Source organism: Myotis nattereri (assembly GCF_964212035.1).
Source record: "Myotis nattereri genome assembly, chromosome: 8".
NCBI lineage: Eukaryota > Metazoa > Chordata > Mammalia > Chiroptera > Vespertilionidae > Myotis > Myotis nattereri.
The window spans coordinates 12,635,611-12,656,336 of NC_138083.1; the positions used below are offsets into that span (position 1 = coordinate 12,635,611).

The 20,726-nt window shown below is 40.3% G+C and overlaps 1 protein-coding gene and 1 pseudogene across 2 annotated transcripts in view; both read left to right on the forward strand.

Annotated features, from left to right (window-relative positions):
- The window catches only part of UBE2V1 (ubiquitin conjugating enzyme E2 V1), a 33,255-nt gene extending 12,917 nt beyond the window's left edge, over window positions 1–20,338 (forward strand). The window contains exons 2-4 of the mRNA XM_081096647.1: window positions 4,358–4,506; window positions 17,388–17,513; window positions 18,697–20,338. Of these exons, the coding sequence (XP_080952773.1) occupies window positions 4,358–4,506; window positions 17,388–17,513; window positions 18,697–18,843 (422 nt within the window). The 3' untranslated portion in view covers window positions 18,844–20,338. The remainder of the gene's footprint in view (window positions 1–4,357; window positions 4,507–17,387; window positions 17,514–18,696) is intronic.
- Window positions 6,759–8,339, forward strand: LOC308523601 (large ribosomal subunit protein uL22-like; annotated as a pseudogene). Its single transcript has 2 exons — window positions 6,759–6,779; window positions 7,694–8,339. The product of its transcript is annotated as a large ribosomal subunit protein uL22-like (transcript).
- Window positions 20,339–20,726: the final 388 nt, after the last annotated feature.

The following is a 20,726-nucleotide window of genomic DNA, read 5'->3' on the forward strand; positions in this document are numbered from 1 at the left end:
GGACAGGATGTGTATTCTCCAGCTCACCTCAGTTCTTAAACCTGTTTGAGCCAGATGTTAAATAAATTTGCAAAGTCATACCACTCTTCTCACTAATTTTATTTTGTTCTTTGGAAAATATAATTATTTCATTAAGATATGTTATCTTAACATGCAATCGTTTATTATGGTTAATTTTAAATGAATTAAATATTTTTTTAAATCTCTTTTAATTTCTAGTTCAGTATATATCAATAGCTATAACCCACATCAACAAAGGCTCTTTGAAGTCCTCAGTAATTTTTAAAAGTATAAAGGGGTTTGAGACCAAAAACGTTTGAGAATTAATGTTCAAATGGAATAAATGCTTATTGTCATTAATCAGTATAAAGTACAATTATTCTGATATTTATATGTATATTCCAACTCCTGCTTGGAATATTTTAAGATTGCCTAATAGATATTAACCAATCCAAAGTTTTTTGTTTAGTAAGATATTTCTGGTGCCTTCTTTATAATTAAGTCAAATCAAATTGTCCTATAATGTCAGTACTGCTATAATAACAAAAAGCTGACTTTGCCCTCTGTGGTGCTCAGTTACTGTTCCAAAGGCTAACCTAAAATAAGGTTTAACTGACTCTTTCTGTTGTTGTTCAATTGTGTATATAGGCTTTGCACACTTTTATTAAAGTATTTGAATGTATAACCTCATGGGAATATATGTTGGAAGTAAAGGATTCATTACTAATATACTTTCTCCTACTTCACAAGTAGGACTCAAACATCAGAAAAATATACCTTGAATTCATCACCTGTTTTGAAACTAATGACAATGAATGAGTTTGTGATAATCTGGTTGTTAGATGAAGAGATAACATTTCTAGCCACAAGGATGTTCTTTGCCAAAGTTTACAAGAGGAATAGTCATACCAGAAGTAGATAATCCAGCCTGACTTAAATTTTATCTGACACAAGAAAGCAGCACATTTATCTTACCAAAAAAAGCAACTTCATTCAATAATGAAGGACTTAGCTATGGAAGTTATTGTACTTGCCATTGTTAGTTTGACTTGAACAAGTTTAGTAATATTAAAAAACGCAGGCACAGTTATTAGTCACTTAGGGAATACCATTAAGTGAGATTCCCACTTTCAGAGATTATGCAATCCATATTGCAATCAGTTGTCATACAACTGAAGCCCTGAAGAAGGTGAGGGAGCATGACTGATGGGTATCTGGGGAAGGGTGTTTCAGGCAGAGGGAATAGCAAGTACAAAGGCCCAGAAGTAGGACCTTTGCCTGAGTATGCCCTGAGTATGTGGTTATTGTTTTGTTTTGCTATGCAAATAATAAGAGAGGTAAGAAAAGGCAGGAAATAAGAAAAGGGGGAAAAAATCACCCATAATCCACTATTGCTATCTTGGTCTGTTTCCTTTCCAATTTAAGCTTAAGATGTCACTTAGCATGTGTATTAGTTTACTAGGGCTGCATAACAAAATACCAGACTGGGTGGCTTAAAAAACAGGATTTATTTGCTCAAGAAGTAAAAAAAAATCAGTGTCAGCAGGTTTGGTTGCTTCTGAAGCCTCTCCCATTGGCTTGCAGATGGCTGCCTTCTCACTGTGTCCTCATCACATGGTCTTTACTCCATGCAAAGGTGCATCCTTATTGTCTCTGTGTGTCTACGTTTCTTCTTTTAAGGACATCAGTTAAATTGGATTAGCACCCATCCTAATGGTCTCACTTTAATTTAATCCGTTCTTTAAAAGCACTGTTTTGAAATACGGTCACATTCTGAGGTGCTGGGAGTTAGGGCTTCAACATGAATTTAAGAGGACATATGTCAGCCCATTACACCATCTGTGATCAGGTATTCAGATATCTATCAGTCTTCCTATCAATATGATTCTATGCTCTTTGTTGACTATTCATTTGTATGAGTTTAGGTTTATAAATTAACCAATTAGTAATGCACAGTGATTTTTCCCCCTAATCCAAATTAGTTACGATTATTAAAGATTTACATTTAACTCTTTGAACAAAAGATGTATTCTCTGACTCTTTGCTTATAATGTCACAAACATCCTTCAGTTTTGTGTTTGCTGGAGGAGACTTAATCCACAATAGTTAAATAATCCAGTTGGCTGTTGTATGGATGAAAAATGGCAGTGTTTCCCAGAGAAGCCATTCAAGTATGCTTTCAGGTTTTTGCTTACATTTATTTTATTTTTTAAATATATTTTTATTGATTTCAGAGAGGGAGAGATAGAAACATCAATGGTGAGAGAGAATCATTGCTCAGCTGCCTCATGCACGCCCCCTACTGGGGATCGAGCCCGCAACCTGGGCATGTATCCTTGATGGGAATGGAACCTGGGACCCTTTAGCCCGCAGGCAGACACTCTATCCACTGAGCCAAACCAGCAAGGGCACTTACATTTATTTTACAAGGAAAATTTTACCAAAATGAGAAGTTAGTATAATATTACTTGCCCTAAATAAGTTATTCTTAAAAATAAATACACGACTGTAAAAGCAAGTTCATTCATGTGCACCTAAAATCATCTAATGTGTTGTTCAATCCAAAAGCCTGGGGGTCATAGTTTACCCCTCTTTCTCTCATGTGTCATAGGCAACCTGACAACAGATCTTACCAGTTCAGATTTCTAAATATCTAGAATTGTGCTACTTCTCACCACCTTCACTGCCATTACCCTGGTCCAAGCCAGTATTATCTTTTGCAGGATTCTTGGAATAGCCTCCCAGCTGTTTCTGCCCTAGCTCCCTTCACTGTGTTCTTCACACAGTAGTCAGAGGGATCCTGTTAAAACAAGTCAGATTCTGTTACTCTTCTGTTTAGAACTCCAGTGGCTTTTTTATGTCACTCAATAATAGTTGAAGTCCCTAATTTTCTGCTGCAGCTGACTTGGCATGGTTGCTCTTCTGTGACGCTGTGGGCAAGGTCCTCCTTCAGGGCTTTTGCACTTGCCTATTTCCTCTGCCTGGAAGGTTCCCTCCCACTCCCCCTCCATACGTCAGGCTCCCTCATTTTCAGGTCTGTAGTCATGACTCCTGATTGCAGTAAGACTTGCCTTGATCACCCTATTTAAAATTGTAACTCCTCCTTTCATTACTTTGTGCTCCAGAACAGTACCATCTCTCATACTACATAATTTGCATGTTTATTTTATCAATTATATGTGTCCCACTAGAGTGTAAGCACCATGAGGGCAGGCATTTTTGTTTTGTTCACTACTTATTCCCCATTGCCTAGGAAAGTGTCTGAGATATAGTCGATGCTCAGATATTTATTCAAATTGAATTAATAGTAGCATGCATCCCACACTTTGGGAAATACTGAGATATACCGGGAACTTCTTCCGCCATCTTGAGTCCCTTTAGTAGGTCTTTGTTCACAGTCCTATGTTGAGCTAGTTGTCTCCTAGAGTCTAGCCAGTTGGGGTGCTCAGCATTTAAGGCAAAGAAAGCTTGTGACTTGCCTGGATCCTGAGTTTTATCCAGAGGAATAGTCCAAATTCCAGGGAAAGAGGTGGGAGGAAGGAGAGATAGTCAGGACTGGTTGGGAGAGCAACCCTAGGAGAGTTGCTCTGTGCCCTCCTACAGCCTCAGCCCTCTCTGGCCCCTGGAAGACACCCAGGAACGGCTCAAGCCTCAGTCTGAACTCGGGAGTAGTGGCTGGAACCTGTGAGGTGTGTACTTCCTTGTCAGGCTTTGAGTTTTTAGAAACGAAACAAGTATATCAGAGAACTGACTACCCTCTTTTAGCTTCTCTTTTAAGAGAGAAACTATGGCTTAAATAATTGAAAATGTTATCCTTGGTGCCTTTGATTGACTCTTAGTGATCAAGAAGACATTGTTGTTATTTGATGCAGTCAGGACAACTCTTCCTTCTAAGGAGTTTGAGAGTCATTCTAACAAATGAGCACAGAAATGTGTAATAAGATCAAAACAAAAGAAATCGCTTCTTGTCTTCAAGGCACTTTTTTTAGCAATTGATATTGATGGTTTTCATCCAATTAATGGACCCAAATGAATCAGCATTTCCACATGTAATCCCTTTATGAAGTTCGCCAAAGACACGGAAATGGGGTGGGGTGGGGTGACTTTCTAGTTTTGAGTATGTCTTTCTTGGTTCAGTTGTCACTTCACCTGTAACAAAACCATAAGCCCCTTCCTTCTGGTTGTGCTGGTCGATTACAAATAGATTGGAAAGCAGCAAATTTGAGGTGCAACAACTTTCAGTATTATTTGCATGTTAGCATCTTCATTCCCAGGTAGTGATAATGAGCAACTAACTCTAGGTTTACAAGTTCCCCTGGAGTTGCTAGTATCTTGAATTTCTTTCCATTTATTTTAGGAGTAAAAGTCCCTCGCAATTTTCGACTGTTGGAAGAACTCGAAGAAGGCCAGAAAGGAGTAGGAGATGGCACAGTTAGCTGGGGTCTAGAAGATGACGAAGACATGACACTTACAAGATGGACAGGGATGATAATTGGGCCTCCAAGAGTAAGCGTCGAGCTACGGCTATAAATGTCAATGTCTTAAATTCACTGTGCCTCCTTTTAAAAAATATTACCTTATCACGGAAAAAGCTCACCAATGGTATATTTTCTGAAATGTGGCTATTCTTTTTTGACCAGTTTCAGTTTATATATTTGAACCTCCTCAGATGCTGTTTAATCCCTCTAAATGGTAAGCAAAAACCTGTTCAGACTCATAGTGTGAATTTACATGACAATGTAGACAGTGAGGTTTGAGGTAATTGTACCCTCAGATGTAGTTTAGAACAAACTCGGGTTTATCAGATAAAAGGCTCCAGATGTAGCCAACATACCTGAAGACAGTGTCCAGATGAACCTTGGAAAGCCTCCACAGTTGTGGTTTTTATTCATTGTTTCCCAGTTCTAATATGCATCTGTATCCTAATTTTGGGGGCCACTCAACGAAGGGTTATTGCCTGCCTGGTCCACTCTGATCTATTCCAGGCACTCTTAGGCCCAGAGGCCTTTGCAAAGAAAAAGATGGTGGAAAATGACCTCTCTTTTAGAGCCTTCTGATTTGTGAGAGTTCCCAGTCTTCATAAAATCAGCTAACTTTTTTATAATGACACATAGTAAGCTCCACAGAAATGTCATCTAATTCTCGTAAGAACCTGTTGTTAGGTGCTACTGTTGTGTAGTTGCATTCTGTTTTACAGATGAAGAAACAGATTCACAGATGTTATTTGCCCAAAGTCACATCGCTAATTCCCAAAACAGGACTAACTCCAGAGCCTGTGCTCTTAACCACTCTCCTGCATTGTGTCCCTCCTGTTTATAGTTTGAGTTTGCCTCTGTTCCCAGTATAGTATCATCCAGTTTAAGTAGTAATGTGATGTAGGAGTGAAGAAATAGAATACCATAATGTGGTACATTTTCAGACAAGCAGCAGAAGATTCAGCCTGAATGCAGCTGGGCCTTTCCTGTGCCTGCTTGTGCTTAAGGATGATTATGTTCATTCTTTTCTCTGCGTGTAAGGCTCTGCACCACCTCTGCAGGTGATAGAAAGTCACCTGGGATGTGGCCCCAACCGAAAAGAAAGTGTCCCTGCTCATAAAGTGTTAGGACAATTGAATGTTGATCTTAGGCTGTCACACACTCATGGCAAATGACTGACTTTGCCACTTAATGGAACTTCCTGAGTCATTTTAGTAACACTATCGTTTTGTTTTGGAGGTTTTTAAAAAAAATCCGTTTTTACTCATCTCTTGATCTTTTTTAAAATCTATGAAAAGCAGGATCTTCTGGACCTGTTAAATACTGGGGAAAACCTGATCTAGAAAACTCATTTCTTCATGGAGATCATTTTTCTTGCTGTCTCTGAAAGTCCATTGTATGGTGATGGCTCCCTTCACTACATTTCATCTCTTTCTAAGAGTGGTTTAGATTTCTTGAGGATGAGAACTGTTACTCCTTAATCTCCAGAACACCTGGAAATGACTAAGAATGGGCTAGTTGTTCAGTAGATTTGTTAATCAACAGATTGGGTTTCAGGTTCTAACAACCTAATAGTGAACCCAAGTGCACAACATTGTGAATACACTAAATACCACTGAATTATACACTTAAACAAATAAAATGAACCACTAAGTTCTGTTGAAAATATTCTGTTATACCTAAAGCACTTTAGATCACCTTGAGCTTTAGTTTCTCTCTTTCAAAAGGGGCTAACTTTTCATGAAATAATTTCAGTATGCCAGATACCTTCCATACATCCTTTTTTAAAAATAACAGCTTTATTGAGATATAATTTACATATCATAGAATTCACTTACCATAGAATACACCTTTAAAATATAAAAAACCAGTTCAGTGGTTTGTTTGTTTTTTATTATATTTTAATTATCCCAGAAATAAACCCCATCCCTGTTGGCAGTCACTCCCATTCTGTCCCCCACTCCTCACCCTTGACAATCACTAATTTACTTTCTATCTCTATGAATTTATTTGTTATAGATGTTTCATATAAATGGAATTATATAATATGTGATCTTTTATGACTGACTTTTACTTACTGTAATGTTTTCAAGGTTCATCCATGTAATAGCATGTAAATTTTTATGACTGAATAATATTCCATTATATGGATATACCATATTTGTTTATCCATTAATTAGTTGATGGATATTTGTATTTTTCCAATCATGAAAAATGCTGCTATGAACATTTGTGCACAGGTTTTTGTGTGGACTAATATTTTTGATTCTCTTTATACCTAGGATGGAATTGTTGGATAATATGGTAATTCTGTGTTTAACATGTTAAAAACTGCCCAAACTGTTTTTCAAAGTGGCTGCACCATTTTACATTTGCACCAGGAACACAACAGAGTTTCAATTTCTCTACATCCTCAGTTATTGTCTGTCTTTTTACTCCTATGATTTTGTTGCCCTGACTTTGCATGGTTAAAAGCAAAGTCATAAAAGGAACTATTTGCTTCTACGTGGTTCCTGTGACCAGTATGTTTTAAGATTAGAATACAAGGTATATGCAGTTATTAAAGCATCTAATAGAGCACTTGAGTAACTCATTTCCCTATTAAATATTTATTATTGTATTATTAAAAAGAAAATCCATTAAAATTTAAAAGATGCAGCCCTAGCCAGTTTGGCTCATGGTTAAGAGTGTTGGCCCATGGACTGAAAGGTTGCAGGTTTGACTCCGGTCAAGGGCACGTACCTTGGTTGCAGGCTCGATTCCTGGCCATGGTTGGGCGAGGGAGGGAACCAATCGATGTCTCTCTCTCACATTGATGTTTTTCTCTCTGTGTCTCTCCCCCTTGCTTCCACTCTCTCTAAAAATCAATAAAAAAAATATCCTCGGGTGAGGATTAAAAAAAAAATTTTTTTTTAAATGTATGCCATATAATCCAGCAAATCTGCTGGGAATTAACTCAGTTTATCTTGAATGTATTGCCCAAAAGCCTATGTATACAAAGTTATTTCATGCAGCATTTTCAATAGTAGCAAAATATTGTAAACTGCCTCAGGGTCTTTCAGTTGACCACATTATGTGCTGTTTAGCTGTTCAGATGAATGAAACAAATTTATGTGCTGCAAATGGGACAATCCCTATGATATTTAAGTGAAAAAGTGAGGTGCACTGCTCTCCCTCTTCCCCAAATTGGCCAGAGGTGACCTTTGAAAATTTTCTAGTCACTTGACCCGGAAAACCCCACAAAATCTTGCAAATCAAGAGGCTCAAATCTTCATGTTCACTTTAAGAACACTCATGAGACTGCCCAGACCATGAAGGGTATGCATATTTGAAAAGCCACCAAGTATCTGAGGGATGTCACTTTACAGCAGCAGTGTGTGCCCTTCCGTCGTTAAAATGGTGGAGTGGGTTGGTGGGCCCAGGCAGGACAGTGGGGCTCGACGCAGGGTTGGTGGCCCAAAAGAGTGCTTAGTTTTTGCTGCACGTGCTTAAAAATGCAGACAGCAATGCTGAACTTAAGGGTTTAGATGTAGATTCTTTAGTCATTGAGCACATCCAGGTGAAAAAAGCTCCCAAGATGCAGCGTGAAATGTACAGAGCTCATGGGCGGGTTAACCCATACATGAGCTCTCCCTGCCACATTGAGATGATCCTTACTGAAAAAGAGCACATTGTTTGTAAACCAGAAGAGGAGGTTGCACAGAAGAAGAAGACATCCCAGAAGAAGCTGAAGAAACAAAAAATTATGGTCCCAGAGTAAATTCAGCATAAAATAAATACTAATACAAGTAAAAGAAAAAAAGTGAGGTGCAAAGCCATATATAGAATGTGCTGCCACATGGAATGGGGGCCATGGAGGGAGAGGAACAGGTCGTACATCAGTACTTGTGCTCTTGTGTGCTTCAGTACTTACAAAGCTCATAAAAGACATTGGTGACAGTGTTTGCCTTCTTCCAAAGGGATCTGGCTGGCTGGAGCCAGGGTGGAAAGGAGACTTACTTTTTACCATATACTGGTACCTTTTTGTGTTCTGAGTATGCTTTATTTATATGTTAGCTCTTTGAATGCTTTTTTTTAAAAAAAAAAAAAAAAAAAAAAAAAAAAAGGAAAGCAAGTTCTCCAAACCCAAATCCACCCAAGTGCTCCTTGTAAAATTCAGCCAAATGTCTAACTGTTCACAGCATTAGATGTGCAGTTCTGACCACAGAGGTGCTAGCAGTAGCCAGGTTACAGAGCAGGGCTTCTCAGCCTCAGCAGTGACGCACTGGACTGGATCATTCTTTGTTGTTGTGGAGCTGTGCTGTACATTGTGGGGTGTTCAGCATGGTCTCTGCGCACGATATGCCAGCAGCACCTCCCTCCCCCAGTTGTGACAACTGGTTGTTTTTGTGGGTACACAAATACATAGCCTTTCTTTTTTTGTCTTAAGGGAAATATTTCAATCAAGAGACAAAATGTAGAAAAGCAAGCAAGAATTTATTGACTGTAGCAAAAATATACATAGGAGAGTGAAAAAAGGAGGGCCATAGGAGGAGGAACAGGAGAGCCTAAGCAGGGTTTGCTTTGGCTCACTGGAAAGTCAAATGATAGGGGACCTTAGAGACAGATTTAGGGGGTTAGCCTGGGACGAGCTGCCGCTGCCCATTGCTCTGATTGCAAGTCTCATGAGGTCCCTTAGAGATTAGGGCAGCCGTGGGCAAACTACGGCCCGCAGGCCGGATTCGGCCAGTTTGAAATGAATAAAACTAAAAAAAAAAAAAAAAGACCGTACCCTTTTATGTAATGATGTTTACTTTGAATTTATATTAGTTCACACAAACACTCCATCCATGCTTTTGTTCCGGCCCTCTGGTCCAGTTTAAGAACCCATTGTGGCCCTCGAGTCAAAAATTTGCCCATCCCTTGATTAGGGGATACGCGCCTGTGGAGGAAGGAAAAGGGAAGAGAATGGCATAGGTTGTGCTCCCTGGAGAGAGAGAGTGCCCAAAAAATACATATCCTTTTTATTTTATTTTTTTTATTTTTTAAATATATTTTTATTTCAGAGAGGAATGGAGAGGGAGAGAGAGATAGAAACATCAATGATGAGAATCATTGATAGGCTGCCTCCTGCACACCCCCTACTTGGGGATCAAACCCACAACCCGGGCATGTGCCCTTGACCGGAATCGAACCCGGGACCTTTCAGTCCGCAGGCTGATGCTCTCTCCATTGAGCCAAACCGGCTAGAGCTACATATCTTTTTTAATACAATTGAGACCTTGCTCTGTGTAATGTTTTGCAACTTTTTTTTTAACTTAACAAATGATGGATGTCATTCCACATCAGTGCATATTGACCTGTCTCTTTTTTAATAGCTTCAAGTTACATATCTGATGTATGAATATATTCTCAAATTTTTAAAAAACAAAACAGAGTATGGAGTAAGAAGTTCATTTTGTTCCCCTTAACTCTGTGTCAGTCAGGAAAAGAGAAACCATACTAGATATTTCAACAAAGATAATTTAATATAGGAAGTTGATCAAATAGATATTGGACTGCAAAAGGGCAACACAAAGGTAACACTAGAAAACATTAGCCACTCTCTGGGGCTGGGCGGGCAGGGGAGGAGGCTAGGGCCATCAGAACCCAGCACTGGAGAAGGCCAGAGGGACTGGTTAGGAGCGCGCTAGAGGCCAGAAGCAGCTCTTGCTGCCAAGAGGAGGGGCTCGTGCTGGGGTGACACTGACAAAAACAGAAAGTAAGTGGGAAGGGGCAAATGTCTCTTCTCCTTTGTACTGTATTAGTATTGTGTGGTTAACTTGACAGTTTAGTCTTCAGGTTGTAGAATATCCCTGTAGCACTAGGGTTGAAGAGAGAAATGAGTAATTACTATGGCCTCTAGAAGGGTCCTGTGGCTCACTCAGAAGGATACTCTGACTGGTGGACAGAGCGAGTTTGTGTACAATGGAAATGGTGTCTTGTCACTGTGTAGAGGGCGTGTGCAGGTGCTGGTTAGTAAGCTCCAAGCCCACCTCTCTGCTCTGCTTTGGATACTACAAACTACATCTTTCCTTTGTCAGCTGCTTCCTGTTGGCTTTCTCTGTTCAGGACATAGGAGAGGGCCTGAAAGGCAGGGAGAAGGGACTGTTCTGTCTCTGCCACTCTGGTAATAGCCCTTCATTCAAGCATCACCTATGGGTTCCAGCCTCAGCTTTGGGGGACACTCCCAGCACCAGCCTCACAGCGCCCCCTCCTCAGAGTTCTTCGTCTCATCCTCTGAGCCTCTGGGTCTCATCAACTGCAGCCTGTTCCCTTTGTTCCCCCAATCTTAAGGGTTACCACCTGCTCCCTGCAGTTATTGCCCCTGTGTTAGCTCATGTTCCCTTTTTAAAGTTTTTTTTCAGTTCAGTGACACTGATGTAGCTGATTCCCTATATTAAATTCTCTGTTAAAATTCTAGTGCCGTGTCTTTTCTCCTGGTTTACCCCTTACTGCCACAAATAACTATATAAGTTTTGAATTGAGAAGCGGATAATGTTTAGATGACCTAGTATCACCATTTTATTATATGTTAATTTAGATTTTTTTAATTTTCTTTTCATATTTTTAAGTCAATGCCGTTTCCCTTTACTCATACCGTACACTTTTCAAATAAATTTTAATTTATAATAGTCTTACAGAAAAGTTGCAAAAGTAGTACAGAAAGTTCCCATACACCTCCCTCCTGTTTCCCTTATTGTTAGTATCTTATATGAGTGTTCTAATGTGGTACATTTGTAAGAACCAGTAAACAAATATTGATACATTATTATTAACTAAAGTCCATAATTTATTCAGGTATTCTTAGTCTTTATCTTATGTCTATTTTCCGTTTCAGAATTCTACCCAAGATACTATATTATATTTTGTCGTCATATCCTGGGCTCCTTGAGACTGTGACAATTTTAGGTTTTTCTTGCCCTTGTTAATGTTGAGGGGTACTGGTCAAATATTTTATAGAATTTCTCTCTGTTGAGATAGATATAGGTATAGATATAGATATAGATATAGATATAGATATATTTGGGTCCAGGAAAAGCTTGTAATCTCTAGGCTCTGGACCTGTTGTGCCTAATAGAGAAATAGCCTGTGTGCACATAAATACACCCAGAGTTGGAGGGAGGCATCTTTTTGTTTTTATAGGTTGTACATACTCTGCAACTTGCTGGCTCTACCACCAGCTTTGCCTTGGCTGTGTGCATGTGTGCGTGCACTGCCTCAGCCTTTGAAGAGGCTACAAAGTATCTGATTATATGAATATGCCGTAGTTAGTCAGTCCCTTGCATGTAGACATTGAGATTATTTACAGTTGTTTTTACTGTTGCAGACAGTGCTTCACATTTTTGTGCACAAGTATGAGTCTGCCTGTAGGAAATTCCTAGAAATGCTCTTGCTGGTCTGAGCATGCCTGGTTCACATTTTGATAGGCACTGCCAAATTGTCCCATGAAGCTCAAGCCACATCAACAACGTGGCAAGTGTTGTTTCATGCTCAAACAACGAATCTTAAGAACTGTGTACCATACAGAGACAGAATATTCTAACAGCTCTCCATCAGGCACATTTCCTTTTTTCCATGGAACCTTTTTAGGAGGTCCCCGAGCACTCACACACAAAAGAAGAAAACCAGAACCCTGTTGGGATTGTTTGTTTTCTAGCAGCCACAGTAGTTTATTTATGACTTAAGTCTTTATAAGATATTTGCAAGACAACCAATTTTACACATCAGAAATGGTATCAAAAGTATGAATTACAACACAGACAACAATATGAAATGGGCTTAAAACAAAGCTGAAGTGGACAGACAAGCAGTTTCTCTTTAATTTATTAACACTAGTTTAAACTTTGTTAAAGACGGAAACAAAGATCTATGTTTTAGGAGAACTGCAGGGCCATCAGTTGAAGACTGAATTTCACAGCATTGTACCCTATGTAGAGAAAAAATAAGATGAATTTTCCCCACACACATAACACACTGTAATTTCACTCTTGGAACTTTGTTAATCTCTCCAAAATCCTTCTCAACAAACCTCAATATATCCAAATCAAAGGAAAATTGATCTAAAAGAGGGGACAATAAAATAAGAGGTTCTAGGTAGAGGGAGAACCAAGGATATAGAATCACTTAAGACTGACCAGATAGCACCTCATGGCTTCCTCTTCATCTAGCTCAAGTTCAGAATCTGGGGAGTCCCCTAGATAGGGCACAAACACAAGATTAATTTTCTAACTCATATCCAAATTATAGGACCCTGTTTTTTATAAAAAATCTTACTTTGGGCTTTCTAATGACCCTTCAGGGGTCTCTATGTTTACCTGACTTGAGCCATTTTACTAGTATACTGTGTTCCAATGAAATTTCCAGTTGAACATCAGTGGTCAGAATTCAGTGTTTCTTTTTTTCTTTCTAAGAAATTAGTCATAGCATGGATGTTTTAAAATTAGACTTCATAGTGTCAAAAGTAATATTAAGATTTAATTTGTGTAATAATCAGAATCCTATTAATAAACGGCCCACCTTTTTAACCATTTTTATATTATTGTCAATAGATATCAGTGAAATTTTATCAATACTGATAAGCCACAAAATATACCAGTAGATTAATATATTAGTGCATCAGAGCTTCCAAAATGTGGTATCAGATATTTTAAAAGACTTTGTGACTTTGGCAATTACCTTGTGCCCATACCCCTAAGGACTTTTTTAATGTAAGAAATTCTGTCTTTGAGTTTTATGACAGACAAAACCATTGAGCATGAATGCAGGATACACATAGGGATAGATTTGGGATCCATGTAGACAACAGGTACTTAGTGTGTAGTTGCTGATAGAGACTGTGCTAGGATAGACCTTTTATAGTTTCCATAAATCTGTGTGGAAATCATGTCCCTGTTTGCTTCCTACTTGTTATGTTTACTGAGTGGGGTTTTTTCCTCTGAGGAAACTCCTTAATGGCAACAAGCTGCTCATTTTACATGAATATGAAGGGCAACATTCATTCATTCAGTGAACATTTGAATACTAATTCTGTTGGGGTCCTGTCCTCCTTGTTCTGTTTGATGAGGGAGGTTTGATACCAGACTGGGTGTGAGTCTTCAGAGGGGGCGGTCAGTAGGACTTACGAGAGGAAAGTTCACTTGAGCCTGGGAGCTGCAGATGCAAAGGAGGGACTGGTATAAGGGCCCCAAGATAGAACTTGACGCGTTTGATGAGTAAGGAGGCCAGAGGGCCTGGACGAGGAGGCAGAAAATAAAAGGAGAGGAAGGCAAAGGTGCACAGGGTCCCATTCAGAAACTTTGGTTTTCTTATCGGGTAACTAGGAAGCCAGTAGAAAGGCTAAGTCTGAAAATACAGTTTCTGGATTTAAAAGGTCAGTGAGGTTGCTGTATGGGGAACAGATTGTAGGGAGCTAAAGAAAAATCAGACTTGGAAGATTCAGATAAGGTACAGTGGTGGAGGAAAGTGGGTGGATGTGAGATTTTTTGATGATGAGAAGGCAGGGGGTACCGGAAAAGGGAATCATGGATGGCTGCTAAGTTTTTGCTTTAACTAACTGCCAGATGGTGGAACAGGTTGAGGGTGGGTGGAAATCCAGATTTGAGTTTTGGTTTCGTTATATAGTCTCTTTTAAGTGGATGTGAAGGGTTTCTATGGGTATATTATCAATACCTTCTGAATCTTAAAATGTTCCAGTTTTTTTTTATTAGGGACAGGCCAGTATTTAGACCAGTGGTTCTCAACCTTCCTAATGCCGCAACCCTTTAATACAGTTTCTCGTGATGTGGTGACCCCCAATTTCATTGTTACAAATTGAACATACTTAAAGCATAGTGATTAATCACAAAAACAATATGTAATTACATATGTGTTTTCCTATGGTCTTAGGCAACTCCTGTGAAAGGGTCGTTCGACCCCCCAAAGGGGTCGCGACCCACAGGTTGAGAACCGCTGATTTAGACCAAGTATGTCAAACTCAAAGGCTAACAACGGGCTAAATAAACAAGGTTTAAGTTTATGTGAGCTGTCCTGGTTGGTTTGGCTCAGTGGATAGAGCGTAGGCCTGAGGACTGAAGGGTCCTGGGTTCTATTCCAGTCAAGGGCACATGCCTGGGTTGAGGGCTTGGTCCCCAGTTAGGGGCAGGGGCGTGCAGGAGGCAACTGATCAATGATTCTCATCGATGTTTCCATCTCTCCCTCTTCCTTCCTCTCTGAAATATATTCTTTTTCTTTTTCTTTATTTTTCTTTTTATTTTATTTTATTGCTTAAAGTATTACAAGAGTATTAAATATGTCTCCTTCCCCCCCAACCTTGACATCCCCCCGGCTTCCCCTACCCCCCAGTGGCTTGTGTCCTTTGGTTATACAAGTCCTTGAAATACATATTTTTTAAAAGTTTATGTGGACCGCAAAAAAACAAAAGCTTCAGTTTTCATAGAAACATAGGTTTATTTTGATAGAGACATGTTGAATACAGAGGGCTGAAATAAATGAATAATCGTCAATATAAAATAATAGAACATTTTAATAAAAATTAATATTTTTTCTTGAACATTAACTTACCATGCACTGAATAACTGCACAAATTAATAAGTGTAACGCAAATAAACCTCTATTTTTCTTGTTCTCCAAATTGAGCACACCAAACAAGTCAGTCCAAGACTAATAATGTGGCAGTCGGCTGCTAAAATATTCGCTGCTAGTATTAGTGGAGAGAAATGGTGCACCTGCAAGTAAGGTACATAAGGGAAATGAATGCAGCATGCTTATAGTAATCAGCGAATGTTGTAGTTCGTTATTAATAATTAAGTATAACAGGATATTGTAAAAATTAAGTTACGAACTTTTTATTAAAACGTTTCTTACATGGCGTTATATTGGCTGGGCCGCAAAAATATTTGTTGTGGGCCGCAAGTTTGACATGCTTGATTTAGACACAGTGTTTTCAGGGGTTTAAATCACATCTTCTAATTTATTTTTCCAAGGACCGCTAGATGTCGCTGTTTACAAAGAAAGTTATTTGTGCAGCATGCAATGAGGAAAGGGCACAGGTGCCTCAGAAGGGAACCATAGGAGGGTCCCTTCAAGGGTGCCACCTGATGGGGAGACGTCACCACAGTGTGGTTCTTCAGACACGAGTGATAACAATGTGATTTTTTTGTTGTTGTTTTGTTTTGTTTTAAACATGTTTTACTGATTTCTGAGAAGGGAGAGGGAGAGAGAGAGAAACATCAATGATGAGAGAATCATCAATCGGCTGCCCCCTACTGGGAATTGAGCCCACTTCCCAGGCATGGGCCCTGACCTAGAATCAAACCATCGAACCGTTCAAGGAATGACCCTCAACAACTGAGCCACACCGGTCAGGCAGCGTCATATTGTTTATCCTTTCTTCCTGGGTAATGGTTCTCATTTCAGTGTTAAGTTACACAAATCGCTTAGTCCAGCCAAATTGAATTTCCTGGGAAGATTTGGGAGGAAAAATGGCAGAAAGGCCCATGGTCTCCTAGTGACAGGATGGTCTAGTGACAAGGGCTCCTAGAATCTCCTTAAACCAGGAGGTGGCATGACAGTTGTCAGAGGACAATAAAGGCCTTTCTTCCTGAAAACAGCTCTACAAGTGGGTTTGCTTATGCTTGGTGTTGTCAAGCATGGCATTCGGAAGAGATCCGTTTCCTTAGTTATGTTCTTAGAATAGTTTTAAGTTTGATTAGCAGCAAGGGTCAGTCCTGACTCCATCAGCGAGTATAGTTCACGAGACCCAGACAATGTGATTTAATATAGGACAGAACGCTGTAGATTAGCCTTCTGTCCGATATAATATTTGAACTGGGAGGTGTTTGACTAGGCAATGCTTGAACAGTCTTAAAGGTGGGTAGCTCAGGTGGGGGCCAGGGTACTGTAGGCAGAAGGAACACCTGGCAATGGCAGCACATTTTACAGCTTATTGGGTAGACATTGCAGTGAAAAGTTCATTGACATGGGGCATTGGATTTTTACAGTGTTTCCCAACAAAAGCACGGCTGGTGTTTGAAGAAGGAATATTCTTTTGTGCAGGCCTGGTGACCTTGGCGTCCCCCCTTCCTCCCCTGAACACACACACACATGCTAAAGACTGGTAATCTCTTGGGCCGTTGTAAAAATAGCAAGGGAGAGTTGGTACCTGCCCGCTGAGGTCCCCTGTGCAGTGCACAGCCCCAGAGTGATGATGAAGTGGGGAAGCAGCTCTCATATCTGTACCGTCTGCATCCCCGCCCCTATCTTCTGCTTAATTTCTGAGGTTCTGTAAAGAGGAGATGCCTGTTCTGTGCTTTGGACATATTGACACTTAATGCATTGGCTATGATCCTAGAGTGGATAGACATAGAGTGTGGCTTCCCAGAATAGAGAATACTCTTAACACACCATCCCCGGAGTGTAGGGCAGCTCTGCAAAGTAGAAAAATTAACATAAAAACAGGTCCACCTGATTGGACTTAATAATACTAACTTAAAACTTTAGTTCCCGGCTGGAGTGGCTCAGTTGGTTGAGTCACCAAAAGGCTGCCGGTTCAATTCCTGGTCGGGCACATACCTGGATTGCAAGTTTAACCCCCACTCAGGGCATGTACAGAAGGCAACTGGTCAATGTCCCTCACCCCCCTCCCATTCTCTAAGCATGTCCTTGGGTGAGGATTTAAAAAAAAAAAATGTAATGATGCTAACTTTTCCCCAAGGCCAGAATACACAGACACTAGTGTAGGGACTAGTTACCACTGGCATTTCAAATAGCAGATAGACTGCGTAATGGAAGCAGATGCACCTGTTCTGCAGTCGGGGGTATTGGGCTTTCAGAAGGTGTGCCTTTTTGTTGAATTCTCTGTAATTGCCTGACATCTCTACCCTTCTTTTCCAGACAATTTATGAAAACCGAATATACAGCCTTAAAATAGAATGTGGACCTAAATACCCAGAAGCACCCCCCTTTGTAAGATTTGTAACAAAAATTAATATGAATGGAGTTAATAGTTCTAATGGAGTGGTAAGTTGTTTTTTCTGCCCCTACTTGTTTCCCAGGATTGAGAAATGCCTTGTACTTTTAGGCCTGATCCCACGTGTTCATTGGTTATGTGATGATAACGTATATTGTAGTATGAACATTTGGGGTGGGGTCACGCATCTGGGCCGGCACTGTGCTCATCACTTTGATACATGAGCTCATCAGTCCTCATGCTATACCCCTATGAGGCAGAAATGAGGACACTGAGGCACACAGGTGAAAGATCTTGCTCAGGGTCACACTTTGGCCTAATTTGTGGATCACTGCTATATAATTTTTTTTTAATGTCCTTGCTTTCTTTAACTTATTTTTACTACCATAAATGAAAACCAGTCTCACTTGCCATAAGGCAGTAATGGCAACAAGAAATACTACAAAACCAAAGCAAAGTTAATGAATTTTTCCTCCTTATGTTCTTTGCCAAGGGCTTGGAGCCTTTGAGGCCTGCTCTCTTGTTCAAAGGGGAGATCAGCAGGTGTTCGAGGGTATGGCATAAGTTAACATCACGTGAGCTAAGCCTTAATTTTGAGGTATTCCAAAGATTTGAGGGGGGCGGAGAGGGGTTGGAAAGATGTGAGCCTTGTACTGTGTGTTCAGTGTTTAATGTTGTATCCAAGTTCCACCTAAAGTCCAGAACCAGAACTTGACCCATGCTTTGGGAAATTTCTTTTAGGGAATGCTGCGTTAGCTTGAGAGATTATGACTCTGAGGCAGGCCCTTGTCACTAGAGCTTGGGTCCAGGCCACCTGTTGTCTTTGCTCTTCCGACTGCCCTGCACATCTTTGTCATCCACCACCTGGGTGTAGAGTCGAAAAAGGACAAGCCCTGAGCAGCGGCAGCGGCAGCAGCCCGCCCAGAAGCAGGTCATTGTTTTAGAGCTGGTTGGGTTGAGTCTCGTCAAGTATCAGGCCATTTCTCTAAAGGTGGCTTTACTTACCCGTAATTTCCTTCTCCCAAACAGTGAGGGTTTGGGACATAAAAAGGGAAAATCAGACTGGTGGGAGGGATCTTGCAGGTATTCTGCATGTCAGATATTGTATGATCAGCGTGTTCAACTTAAAAAAATGCATTTTACTCAAATGTATACTGTAGGTTAACTCCAGTGTACAACAATTCTTTTGTTTGAGAGCCCAGCAGTAATTTGTTTTTATTTGCCTTTTTATAGGTGGACCCACGAGCCATATCAGTGCTAGCGAAATGGCAGAATTCATATAGTATCAAAGTTGTCCTGCAGGAGCTTCGGCGCCTAATGATGTCTAAAGAAAACATGAAACTCCCTCAGCCGCCTGAAGGACAGTGTTACAGCAACTAATCAACAAGAAAGCCACAGGCCCGCCCCTCCCCCACTCGATTTAAGCAGTCTTCATTTTCCACAGTAGTACATTTTCTAGATACGTCTTGTAGACCTCAAAGTACTGGAAAGGAAGCTCCCGCTCAAAGGCAGTTTATCTTAAGATACTGTAAATGATACTAATTTTTTGTCCATTTGAAATATATAAGTTGTGCTATAACAAATCATCCTGTCAAGTGTAACCACTGTCCACATAGTTGAACTTCTGGGATCAAGAAAGTATATTTAAATTGATTCCCATCATAACTGGTGGGGCACATCTAACTCAACTGTGAAAAGACACGTCACACAATCACCTTGCTGCTGATTACATGGCCTGGGGGCTCTGCCTTCTCCCTCTCCTCCCCCTCCCCCTCCCCCTCCCTCCCTGCAACAGCCCTCCAGCTTGGGGTGGCTGGTTAGAGTAGATGTGAAGGTTTCAGGTCACAGCCTGTGGGACTACTGCTGGGTGTGTGTGGGTGCTTCGTTTGCACCCCTGGTTTCTTTTTAAGTCTTAAATGATGCCCCTTCCCCTTCTGAGCCACCATCCTTTTCCCACTCCACTACCACCCTTGGCCGAAGCATAGATTGTAACCCCCTCTGCTCCCCTCCGAAATTGGCCTTTGGTGAGGAATTCAGGGCTTTCCCCATAACTTCCCCCACCACCTTTATATCGAGGGGTGCTGCTTCCTCCTTCCTCCTCTTCAGGTCCCTTTCTTGCACCATCACCACCCAACACTTTCCATGACACTCCCTTGCTTTGGCCAGAAGCCATCAGGTAAGGTTGGAAAGAGTCTCTGACCTCCCTCGTTTAGTTTGGAACCACATTCATTTATTCTCCCGCAGCCCAGGAAATGAAAATTGGGTCCGCAGCCCTGCCGCGCTCTGCTGTCATCATCAGCTGATAGGTTTGTTTGTTAAGCTCAGGAAGGCCACAGAAGACACTTGTAAGCACATGATCCCTTTGAATGAATTTTGTTGTTGTTCCTGTCATTGCTTTTGCTTTTACAAATTGAAGTTTTAAACAGCTCTCATTTGGTCATCTTTGCAATCCATTTGGGTCTAGTTTGGAATCTGACAACTGGAACAAAAAGAACCTTGAATTCGGTGCATACTTTGGTTTTGGTGCTGCAGCTTCTCATGGTCCTCAGCAGGGATTAAGAAAGAACTCGATGTGCACGGCAGAGCCCCAAAATTGGCGGGCTTGACTTCCTGGCAAATGGCTGCGTTTTTCCACTTTTCTGTTCAGGACCACTAATTGCTGAGATGTGGATGCATACCGAAATAAAGTGATTCATTGTGTTATTAAAGGATTTTTTTTTTTTTTTTTTGTAATTTAGTATTTGTGTGAAACCACCTTTTCGAAGCAGCAACTATCAAGTCTGAAAAGCAATTGATGTTTTCATTAATCTTTTTCTGGGGAAAACCTTAGTTGTAAGGATTTAACATCCTGTAAGTAAAGTTTAACATAACAGTATTCCATAAGCAGCCTTTTTATTGTCAGACCATTGCCTGATTTTAATATAATAAAAAAAAGTGTGCGTTAATATTTAAGAAGCTCTGCTCTTCTTCCTCTTGGCATATAACAGGATCAGCATTCACTAGTCATGTGTTAGATGCTTTGGGATTCCAGTAGGCCTCCTAATGCTGGGGTTGGCAAAATTTTTCCACAAAGGGCCTAAGTTAGTAAATATTTAGGCTTCGTGGGCCAAGAGGCGAGATCGAAAATATTATGTATTTATGTAATGAGAGAAATTTCCACAAATTTTTTTATTGGTGAAATTCAAAATATAATAATGGAGTATAGTTTTTTTTTGTAGTGAGAATTCTTTTTTTAGAGGAGAACGTTTTGCTTAGTTGGAATA